General features: G+C 32.4%; 1 protein-coding gene across 2 annotated transcripts in view; it reads left to right on the forward strand.

Annotated features, from left to right (window-relative positions):
• LOC130897101 (transcriptional coactivator YAP1-A) overlaps positions 1–13,132 on the forward strand; it is a 135,215-nt gene that overhangs the window by 97,473 nt on the left and 24,610 nt on the right. For both annotated transcript variants that reach the window (XM_057806113.1, XM_057806831.1), the window contains exon 2: positions 12,023–12,162. In XM_057806113.1, coding sequence (XP_057662096.1) covers positions 12,023–12,162 — 140 coding nt within the window. The remainder of the gene's footprint in view (positions 1–12,022; positions 12,163–13,132) is intronic.

Genomic DNA, 13,132 nt, shown 5'->3' on the forward strand with positions numbered 1-13,132 from the left:
GATATATGGTAATACAGTTGGTACAGAGAAATATCTTGCCGGTTGAATACACCAATACTTTATTTGCATCTCATTGGAGTGTAGTGTGTGTGTTCTAAAATAAAACATAGGTAGTTATGACTATGAATGAATGAAGGACAGCACTACGCTTTACGTCACAAAAAAGGAATGACGTCGTATATACAGTAGGTCCCATAGTGGCATTTCGCCGTATATTAATTAGAAAGAGGTTGTGTTAGAACAAAAAATAGTTTTAATATTATTCGCGAGAATTAATCCACCACTTGCATTGAAATCATACTGTGTTCTATTTTTGAAAACGAATTCAGTTTACTACCATTGCCAATGATGTTTCCGAAACTAAACGATTGGAATGATTGTCTGTGTTTATTCCTTCAAAAATTAAATCGTTTAAAATTGCTCAGAAATGTAATCGATAGTTAACCTGAAAATATTCTATATCAGATAAAAGTCTTTTCAAATAAATTTTTCCAAATTTATTATCTATCTAACTATTATCTTTCATTGAAGTGTATTCTGTGTGTCCTTGAACATGGAAAATAATTTGGACACGCACAAAAATCCACTTTCATAGGTTAATTTTTTGGATAGTTTCAGCTTCATTAGTTTTTAGAAGATTTTTTTACTTAATAGTTTATTTTTACTACCAAGACATTTAACTAATTACGGTGGTGATCTTCTTCGTGGCCTTCTTCAGTAAGATATTCATATAAACACAAAACTTATTTTATTACTCATAAACTTATGTAAGATTTTATTTTTTATAGTGTTGTCAATAACATTAGCTGTAGCTAATGTCAGGTTCCATATATTTTGTCTACATATAAAGGTTTTTTATATATTGAATAGATGTATTATTTATTTATAAATTCCGTCTTGACTTGCTTGACACTAATCCCTGTAAGTTTCCAAATTCTAGGTTTCAATTTTTAGATTGTCCAACTTTACAGTATTTTATTAAAAGCCCAATATAATTCTTCTCTATTCTCTATTTAATAGTGTTATCAGCTAGTAGAAGACGGACTTCTCACCTTCCTAGAGTACAATTAAATAAAAGTTATATGCTTTTTGAAAACCGTATGTATTTTTTCTCAAAAAGATCTGACGGATTTCAAATGAAGGCTTATTTTAAAAAGTGACTATTGACATTCAGGCCTACGTTTACCTGAATAAATTACAGATAACTATATATTTAACCATGCGAATTTGTTTAAAACAATCGCAAATTCTGTAAAACTAAAAGTTAAAGCGTATTTTTGCCTCTATGGTTGACAATCTTTTGTTTAGAAATGGTTTCTGATATCAATAAAATTGGCATTTTCTATCTATACAAATATAACAGATTGAAAATGTAGAACCGGCCTTTGTAAAAATAAATTTGTAAACTATGATAATGAGACGGTCATACCACTTGTTACAGTCCGCACGCAGGTAAATTTAAGGTCAAAACTCAGGTAAGACGGCTGATCATCACCAGCAGTACATTGACCAAACGACACTATATACAGGGTCGAGATGCCGCAACGATACTTCAACATCGTGATCGTATCGAACAGAAAATATTCTGTTGACGGCGATTATATCTTTTCTGTCGGTACAATTGCTTCTCCATATATTGTTTAAAAATTTCAACTGGATTCAATACAAATTTTTCAATGATAGTTGTGATATCAATTTGAACACATAAACATAGGCAAAGATGATTGTTCATTGACCTCTAATTACAACCAAAAAATGATTTTGCTTTACTGCAAATCAAGACAAGAAAACCATATAGCACTTCAGAATAAAAAAGAAATAAAGGATTGGTTGTGAGCTGTGATAAAAGATTTTCAAGAATGATCTACGAGGATATATTGAAAAATTCTTAGCCTACTATAGAACCAAACAAAGTTTCAATGTCAAAATATTTTATGACTCAACATATTCTCCTCTTAATTGGATACATTTATTACAGCGAACCTGCAACGTCTCTAGACCTTTCAAAAAAAAATGTTCTTGTTCTGCAAACCAGACCTCCACAGCTTTTATTACCTCCTCGTTAGAAGAAAATTTACGACCTTTTAAACTTTATTTAGGTGAGGAAAGAGATGATGGTCGGACGAAGCCAAATCTGGTGAATAAGGGGGGTGTTTTTTGCTTGGCAACATGAGATTTGTGTGCAAGGGCGTTGTCCTGCAAAAACAAAACACCTTTGGATAGCTTTCCGCGTCTTTTCTCTTTAATTTTTTCCCGTAGAGTGGTCAGTAACGTCAATTAGTAATCTCCAGTTATTGTTCTACCCTTATCCAAAAAATCGATCATGATTACTCCGAGGTAATCCCAAAAAACTGAAGCAAGAACTTTTCCAGCAGATTTTTGGACACGAAACTTCTTAGGAGTTGGAGAACCAGAGTGTCGCCATTCCATCGATTGTTGCTTTGTTTCTTGATCGTAGAAATGTACCCAAGTCTCATCCATAGTAACAATTCGTTTTCAAATCAAGCACAGATCGAATGCGATTCTTCTACCCTTGCACGCTTTCGGTCAACATTCAAACATTTGGGGATCCATTTTGCAGCAATTTTTCTCATGTCCAAATTGACGTAAACTATATGATGAACGCGTTCGTATGAAATATTCAGTGCTTCAGATATACGTTTCAGCCCAATTCGACGGTCTGATAAAATCATGTCATGAACTGCGGGGACTGACACAGAAACTGACCTTCCCGATCGGTCATCATCTTCAATTGTACGTGTGAGGGATGTTTTTGATTTTACAATAAATCTTTTGACCATGCATCAATCTCAAATTTGTGGTCTATTGTCCTATTTCTAGAAAACTCTCACGTGTACTAATACTGCTTATGCTCAACTTTCCTATTGTTGTTCATCTACCTGTTCTCTTATCTGTGGAATTTGTTGTTCCCTTCATTTCCGGCAATAAGAATATGTCTCGTCGCTAGAAAATCGTTTGTTATACAGCTTCAAGTCTCTTATATGAAGACATTTTTTATATTCTTGTCTTGTTTGTTTATGAGTGAATCCTCCATCTCGAGACACAATGTTGAGTTAATTGAACGCATCGAATCTTTTCAAACTTAAAATACCTGATTAAATCGATTTATTTTTAGTTCCTATTTTATTTTTATTAGAAAAACTCACTCTAGCCACAATAATTAATTAAAATAGTCTGATGTAGCTACCAGATGACTTTGGCTAGAGTGAGCCGTCTGTATTTGCCAGACCCTCGTTTGCCACACTCTCTTGTTCATAAAACTCCAAGGTCTACTACTGTGCGAATAAAAACCTGACAAACAAAAGGATGGCCTCGCAGTCCCAAAATACGAGGATATATTGAAAAATTCTTAGCCTATTATAGAACCAAACAAAATTTCAATGTCAAAATATTTTATTACTCAACATATTCTCCTCAAAATTGGATACATTCATTACAGCGAACCTGCAACGTGTCTAGACCTTTCAAAAAAATGTTTTTTCTTGCTCTGCAACCAGACCTCCACAGCTTTTATTACCTCCTCGCTGGAAAAAAATTTACGACCTTTTAAACTTTTTTTCAGTTGAGGAAAGAATAGTCAGATGGAGCCAAATCTGTTGTCCTGCAAAAACAAAACACCTTTGGATAGCTTTCCGCGTCTTTTCTCTTTAATTTTTTCCCGTAGAGTGGTCAGTAACGTCAATTAATAATCTCGTTATTGTTCTACCCTTATCCAAAAAATCGATCATGATTACTCCGAGGTAATACCAAAAAACTGAAGCAAGAACTTTTCCAGCAGATTTTTGAACACGAAACTTCTTAGGTCTTGGAGAAACAGAGTGGCGCCATTCCATCGATTGTTACTTTGTTTCTATGTCGTACAATGTATCCAAGTCTCATCCATAGTAACAATTCGGTTTAAGAAGTTTACATCGTTTTCAAATCGAGCACTGATCGAACGCGATGCTTCTATCCTTGCACGCTTTTGGTCAACATTCAAACATTTGGGGATCCATTTTGCAGCAATTTTTCTCATATCCAAAATGACGTGAACTATACGATGAACCTCTTCGTATGAAATATTCAGTGCTTCAGATCAGATCCGTTTTAGCCCAATTCGACGGTCTGATTAAATCATGTCATGAATTGCATCGATATTTTCGGGGACTGACACAGAAACTGGCCTTCCCGATCGGTCCTCATCTTCAATGGAAAATTTACCTCTTTTGAATTTTGAAGTCCAATTTTTCACGGTCCCATACGAAGGACATCGATCACCAAGGGTATTACGCATATTTTCGTAAATCTGCTTACCTCTTAACCCTTTTAAATACAGGTACTTGATGATGGCTCGATACTCCAATTTTTCGATTTTCACAATTTCTGTGAACATCTTTTTTCTTTTAATTAATTGCGTAACTCTGGTTTACTTTTTTGCAGTCCAACTTTATACATTTGCAAGTTCAAATCAATTTAAATGAGAAATAAGAGATACCCCATATTATATAAAATATATAATCGAAATATTTTTTGAAATGTTCTTAAAAATGTAGTTTAATCAAAAATGCATAATGACACAGTTTGTACGGTGAAAATCTATGTGAAACAGAAAAAAAAGTAAATATCGATACCTCGTCGAGAATCAACGATACTTTGAAAATGGTAATAACGATAGAAAACAATATAACACAAAATCTTATCATAATAAATCTCAAATATTTCACATCATTTTGTTAAAAAAAATCATTTGGATATAAATCTGGTGGCTTAGGAGACTTCATCGCACTAAGGGCAGAAATAATTCTACCATTAGAAGTACTTTCTGAATAATTTTGTTTATTGTGTGCAGGTGTTGCTGGTACCTATACTCCTTAAAGTTATCAAGAATTGATGGATCTGTAGACATAATTTGATTTTTTAGTTCCATATACTTAATTCCACTAAACCAAAAGGGGGCTTATAATGTAGTCTTATTCCAACATTAATGTTTTGGGAATATTCATACATGAATGCTCAGTATCCTGAGTCTAATACTATAGGTAAATTATGTTTACATATATTTATTCGTCCAATATACGTTTTTTGGAAAAAATTCGTTTTTTTTTGATGTTTTCCATAACAGTTTCACAAAATTCTATCTGTTGTCATCAGGAAACCCCAAAATAACTTCGTTTTTTGTTTTGATACATCGATTTTAATACTAATAAATAAGGTACTCAAAGAATTGAGTTTATTATTGCAACGTTCTATTGACAGTTACACTAGATTAGAATTGAATAGACAAAGATTTCATATTGATAGTCCCAATACTGTACATAGTACAGTATTCTAATCTATACGTACATAGATTCAGCGTTGTGAATAGTCAAACTGGGAACCCAAGAACTTCACAACATTGATTTCTAAATTGGTCCGCATAAACACCCAGTGGTCCATAGGAGATTTGATAGAGGTTTGGACAAATTTGCAACATTGCAACCTTTTTTATTGAACAACCCCACCATAGATGTCGTTTAGTCTGTAAAATTCTTAGAGCTTGTTATGGACAATTCCTTGAAATGGGAGTTACATATTGCCGCCTTATCTAAAAATTTGATTCCTCCTGTTTTTTGATGAGATCAGTTTCCAAAGAACTGAACTTATCCATCTCCTTAACAGTCTAATATGTCCTTATTGAGTCACATCTCCGATATGCACTTCCTTCTGGGGTACGTATGGTGCGACTCTTTAAAATATAAAAATTCTGACTCCTCCTTGGTTATACATCTTTGAATCTGTTTGCCTAATTCGTAAACACGCTTCTCCAATTTCAGAAAGATCGGTGCACGGCTATCCACTTAGGAACGCGGAGCACGATCTTTACATACCCTACTCCACGTTCAGAATTAGTTAAGGGCTCAATATTTTTCAATGCAAAAAATGCACAATCACTTGCCAATTGAAATTAAATCGATATAGTCTTTTCCCGCATTCCGCAATAATTTGAGGGCATATTTACTGGAAAGTGCCTTCTATTCTAATCATATTTAATTCCGGGCATGCTAATTGTAACAATTTTTTGACATTAAAGTATTTCTCTTTCTCTCTCTTTATCTCAACGTGCAGCAAGCCCTTGGAACCTAGTAAAACCATTCTTAGATGCAAACTTGCCGCAGGGCATTTTTAACATTTTTGGATTCAAATTTTTTTTTATGGAAGAATTTCGCCATAGATCAGAATGAATAGTGCAAGGCCTATGAAAAATCATACAGTCGTATCACCTGACCACTATTTACCTAAAATCACCAACATCTTTTCCTAGTGGCTGAAATGTGAAAATAAAATTTTTAATGGGAAAAAGTTTTCTTTTGAGAAAAATGTCAGTAGCAGCAGAGGAAATTCAAATCCCAATCTTAATAATGAGGTAACGATAATAATTTAGTTTGTAAGAGAAATCCTATTTCTTTACTTCCGTATTCGATATTGACACTGCCAATGTTATCTTGTATTGAAGTATATAGAGGATTTTCGAAAAATTAGCGTTTTCAGAAACATTTCTAAAACCTTTTAGTATAAAAATAAATTTTATTTTCAATTTTTATATTTTTTTAAGAATGGTTTTGACAGTTTTATGCTTAATAATTTGTAGGACACACTATTTTTCATCAATCCACTTCCTGAGTATATTTCATCTTTCACGATTCAGTTGTTACAGACTTCACATAATTTCATTCCATTCATAGATTCGAGTTACACCATTGTTTAAGGTTAATATACAGGGAGATACAGAATAATATTTCTGACTATTACTGAATTACCTAAATACTTTTTATTCTCTCCAAACAAACAATGAAAATAAGACGAAATGTTAGCTCTAGCTACCTCAGAATTTTGTATAAACTAAAATACGAGGCATATTTTTTAAGTAAGTACCTTTTTACGATTCCGTCGCCACAACCCCAAGGTCGCCGATTGTGAAGTTGTGAAGAATATTATACGATTTCTTAGTGCTAAAGGCGTAAAACCGATCGATATTCATCGTGCGATCTGTGAAGTTTACGGACAAAACATTATGAGTGATCATAACCCAAAAAAGTGCAGTTTAAGCAAACAATTTCTGCCCGGAAAATCATGTGCACAGTTTTTTGGGACAGAAAAGGAGTTTTGCTAGTGGAGTCTCGGCCTTGTAATGAGACAATCCATGCAGCGTCTTATTGTGAGACATTGAACAGTCTGCGTCGTGCAATCCAGAACAAAAGACGACTACTAGAATCACCTGGGCGGTCAGCGTCTTCAAGACGATAACGAAGTCAAAACAGTTGTGATACAGTGGTTAACAAGTCAGGCGGCAGAATTTTATGATGAGGGTATTCAGAAACTGGTGCCACGTTATGACAAGTGCCTCAATATTCACGGAAATTATGTAGAAAAGTAGATTAAGGTGCAGGCTTTCATGTAAAAATAAAATTATTGCGATACCTTTGCACTTCTTTTTTTAATTCCAAAATGGTACTTACTTAAAAAATATGCCTCGTATATATAAATGTATTTTTTAAAAAAATAATTTAAACTTTATTATATAAATTTTGGTATTTTGATCATTTTTATACTGAATTTCTACGCCATCACTGCAATCTGAAAATTGTAGAGAAGAGAAGTTTTTCCAATTGTACCTATTTTAGCAATGATACTAATTGCTCTGAAAAGCGATCTCTTTTTAATATAAACAGTATTAAAAAATACTAGCGCCAATATTGTGCATCAAATTCTAATCACAACATAAGAATAACTTCGAAACAATCAATACAAAAAAACCAAGTTTCGAATCTGGAACAAAAAGTAGATCAAACAAATTGTAACAGACTCTATTCATTCTCAAGTCCACATTTATTGAAATGTCAAATAAAAGATACCTCAGATATCAGTAGAGTACTGGCGATTGCGTATTCACCCCACTTCAATCAAAAAAATATATAAATGCAATATTTTTTGGAATGTTTTTGCACTCAATAAGTATAGTTTATTAGAAAATCATTAATGGCATAGTTTTTATGGTGAAGGTCAATATGGAGGATTGTAGAGCAGAAGAAAATAAATATCGATACCTTCTTCTTTGATTTTCATTAATCTCAGCATGAACACTTTAAAAATTTCATATAAAATACATTATAAATTCTAAATGAGCAAACCCTGAGGATTAACCAATATCTATACTTCGGTCACAAGTAACAATAAATTACTCTTAATATTAAGTAACCACATTTATTTAAAAAAAAAATAATATAATTGATATTGGGTTAGGTAATTTTTTCAAAAATGTTTAAGTCGATCGTCTCACAAACGAAATCTTATTCATGTGTCTCTTGTACTTCACAAAACTTCGTCTCCATTAATGTTTTAAATCCAATGGTATTTTTATAAATTTATTTTTGGAACATGCTGAACATTAATTTAAAAAAATATCCACCACTAATTTATGATGTTATATTGAGGTTTAATTTGGTATCATGACAACTTTGTATTCGCTCATTGTCAAATGAGCTACAGTATTTTAATATTTTCCAATACCAAAATATTTGTATCTGAATAATTTCTCCAAACTTTTAACTATACTGAACTTTTAGTTGCATATTAACAAAATGCGGTGATAAACACAATTTTCGAATAAATCTTTTTTACGAGCAATAATAAAAATGTAAGAGGGGTTGGGATGGTTTGAGGTTTACTTTTACTCAAACAATATTTGGTACTAATGCATCTCCTCTAGACACCTTTTGGATTCGTCGCCACTGGCCCTAGGTAATTTATAGTAAATATCAATTCATGCAGAAAAGTATGGAATCCAAATTTCATTATTCTTCTTAATTTCAATCCCCAACAACCACATATAAAATCGAGTTCTCATTTCATTTGATAACATACCCATTCACTTTTTCAAATACGTAGGTTTTTAAATTTCTTAATATTGACTTACATCTTGTTTGTTTTATACAAGAAGACGGTTCGCATGCACTGAGCAGTTTGCTTTGTGGGAACAAGCCTTGCAGACTTGGAATATTTGTTTTTATTCAACCATGTTGCCAAATTGCCTAAAGTTTTACCATAGAAATTTCAACCAAACGATATTATACAGTATTAGTAACTTGGCTTTTCTAAATCATATGTCTATGTTATTTTTGGTTTAAACACGAAATACAGTATATAACATTTTTTTGTATAATACGCTATAGTTTGATCATATTATATTATTATTGAAGTGCCAAAATGACTTCCTCAAACGATAGCTTTGAAAAGTGAATTTGGAACATTCCAAGTCAGAAACGCTACCGAGAAAGTATAACATTTTGAATGTTTCTAAACGCATCTTGACATGATGCAATTCAACGTTCAATGCCCTGCAAGGCGCAATAATTTTTGATAAAAAGTTCAGCTGATTGTTTCATGCAAGATCTAGCACTTGCAACACCATCGGTTCTGTGCCATTTTTATTGCGTACAAGCTGCAATTCTAGGGAAAAATCGAGTTACTTTTGGCTTAAAAACCAACCTATCCATCAGGCTCCAAAACCAAGGCAGCAGTAAATATAATTATTGACAGTGATCCATCCACTGACCACTTTTTCACTTCGTTACTTACTTACCGAGTTTTGTTATCATCATGCAATGACAAGAGACACGACGTGCAATTTTCATCTATGCAATATTTTGACCTTGCATGTCAAGCTGCCTTAATCCTAATTAATTTGCCCATGTCATCAGGTTACGTATTTTGAATATGTACTAAATGATATAAGACAGATTAAAATATTTATTAGATAGAATTTCTAGGAAGATACTTTCTACCAAAAAAAGCATGCCGATAATTATGTATTTTGGTGCAATATGTTGTGAAGAGCTGCATAGTACCTAAGGGAACGTCCATAAATCACGTAGCTCGGCCAAGATGACAGGGATAAGTTCAAATACTACACTGAGCCACTTGACGGGGGAGGGAAGAGGTGAGAGCAGAGCAGAGCACTTTTTTCCAAATAAAATTTTGTTAAAGAAAATAATTTTATTTGGCACATAAATGCTAATATTTCGGGAAAAATCATGAGTACATTGTTTAAAAAATAATAAACTAGATAAATAAATTAATTCATTAAATATTAACAGTTAAATATTTATTAGTAGCTAACAAATATTAATTGAAAGATATACATTGTAATTTTTTGTAAGATTTATCATTATTACTAAATATTCATTAAGTTCTACGATACATCAGAAAATTGTTCATCAGGCGTAATATTTTAAAACAAAATCACGTAGCATCGGGCAGAGGGGAGGGGTCATGGAAAAAGCTACGTGCAAGAAGAAAGGAGTCCCAAAAGGACTATAATATGACCACGTGTTTTATGGACGCTCCCTAGATTAAAAAGACGAGAAAAGATTCAACAGCTTATCTCACGTAAGTCTAGTTTGTTCTCTATGAAAATAGCTGCAAGGATACAAGGAAGTGTATTAGATTTAGTCGGGAATAGAATCGAAAAGGCAGTAAGCCGAGAGCTAGGGATAGAAGACGTGTCAGAAGAACTATTCCACTTCAACATCGTCCACTATGTCAATTGCAAATTAGTGCTTAGCATTCTTATTATAATGCGAAGTGTGTATCTCCAAATCAAAAGTTTTGAACTTGTATGTATGTATGTATGGATTTGGGGTCTCGAGTATACTGCGACCCAAAGGATCCAATGTGTCCCCCTTTTTAGCTGCGATACTGGAGAACCCAGTTTTTACAGCTGATCAATCTCACTCCTCTTAAAAAGTCTAGAATGTAGGATGGCTGTAGCTGCCAAAGATCTTCGTCTTCTATTTCATACACATCCAGGTGTAGGGCTCTGGAGTTCCTTAGTGTTTCACACTTTGAGAGAATGTGGATAGAGGTTTCGTTTTGAACTTACTTCATTTTGTTCTCAGTTGGTCTTACCTACCATTCCTTGGTAATGAATCTGTGCGATACATCTAGGTGGAATCATGCCTGACGTATATTACATTGAAGTTGAGTTTTTCTACAATTTTCATCGATTAATTACCTAACGCTAAGAAATGCGTAATCGAAAAAAATTGCAATGAACTCGTTGATATGGGTGTTTTTTTATGTCAATTAATATATGTTACGGCGTAATTTCGTTTGATAATTAAACTAAGAACAAAAAGTTTGTTTGTAAAAAATGTAAATTTATTTTTATTCATTCAAAATGTTGTGCAATTCACAGATAAACCATCCCAGCAATAATGTGTACGAATGAGGGTCTATTTACATTTAATTGATTTGTTGTAAAAAAATGATAAATAAGTTCTTCTAATTTTTTGACTTTTATTTATTGTTTTTAACTCTACAAATATTTTATATATGTTTTGGCACATAAAGAGGTTTTTTTTGGCTGTCATAATTTGTTTACATCTCGTTCTGGTACGTACGCCTTTTAATTTATGCTTTTTGTTGAATAATATCTATTTTTTTTTTCAAATTAATCTCATAACTAACATAATAATTTCTACAAAAATCTCCTTTCTGTTAGAAACACGATGTGTTTCAACAGAAAATTGACTTCTCTGTAAATCATTAGATTCGTGGACATATTAGGCTTAATGACAACACTGCTGATCATGATTGTCTTACTATAAACTTTGCGTAGTTGGGAACATTGAATAAAGGTGGCGACTCATACTTGATAGATTTGAACTCTGCTTCTCGTAGTCCAAAGTCCGCATAACAAATTTAAAGGATTTGCTTGAAGTTACGGACGAGGTCGGTATTGTACGGGGGCAGTTATAAAGCTAGAAATTGAATGTAACTCATAATTAAAGTCTATTTATGTGCAATTTATGAGGGTAAAAGGGAACAATAATTTTTTTATGTGTAGTAATAATGTTTATCTTAGCTCAATTAACTGATGCGAAAGCTCATAGCTCATTCAACAATTTTTTCATGCAGTAAATCGACCAAAAAAGCATTGATTTTTTATTTTTATTAAATATTCATTATATGATTTTCCTTACAGTCACACGACACGCACAACGACGTGGGAAGACCCTAGAAAATCACTAGCTGCACAAGCTGCTGCTCAACAACACCAAAGTGCCGAGCAACTATTAACTGCACATCAGATGTCACATCCACAATCGCCTAATTCTAATACTAGTAAGTCTGTATTATACCCCATAAATTTGTAGTTTTGTTGTTGTTACGAAGGTTTATGAGATTTGTAAGTAATTTGGCATTTTGTTATTAGAAATATTTCGGGAATACTAAAGGTAGAATTTAGTAACCTTGTACTACTAAATTATAAATTGAACAGATACTTCTTCTATTTTGACTCCTAATAGTTTTATATATTATCACACTACCGTCCAAAACTCTAGAAAATAGATCATTTTAATTGATTGGTATTGATATGAATTTAATTAAATTGAATGGAGCACAACCTGAAAAAAAATATTTTTCTTTTTTTAGCTTTATTTCATTATCAAAGTTTTATTTTAATACTTCGTATATTCTAGTCTTTTTGTTAATTAATTTATTAAAATCAATTTCATTTATCTTATAACATTCATTTTCTGATAGTTTATTGGGACTTCCAGACATTTTCTCTCAATTTCTTTAGCAATTTGTCAGTTTTAATGCGACAAACTTATTTTGTTAATTTTCTGCGTACAATCAGAAATTAAAAAGCAGATGTGCTTCACACTTTTGGACAGTAGTGTATATTTCATTTGATTTTAGTTAGAATTATATTAGTTGTATTAAAAAAAATTGTATTCATAATAAAACAGAATTTAATAATACGCCTGATAATCCAGCTCGTATTTTATGAAACATTCATGAATTTATTATATTATCATTAGTCTTTAAAAGTTCGTATATTTTCAATATTTTAGTGGGTGAAAATCGTGTCCTAAGATTCCGTTACAAATAGGTAAAGCGTTTTTTAAGCTACGGTCACTTATTAAATTAGCAAAAAAGGAAAAAACCATAAATCTATAACTCAGTTTTCTTCTTCTGTAGTATCTGCGATTGGTTAGAAAATAAAATCTTTTCTGTTTTCAAACCTTTAATAAAGTTTTTTTTCAATTCGATAATAATGTTTCCATAAAATTCTAATCGTCAAGTT

The sequence above is a fragment of the Diorhabda carinulata genome, chromosome 1 (assembly GCF_026250575.1).
Source record: "Diorhabda carinulata isolate Delta chromosome 1, icDioCari1.1, whole genome shotgun sequence".
Classification (NCBI taxonomy): domain Eukaryota; kingdom Metazoa; phylum Arthropoda; class Insecta; order Coleoptera; family Chrysomelidae; genus Diorhabda; species Diorhabda carinulata.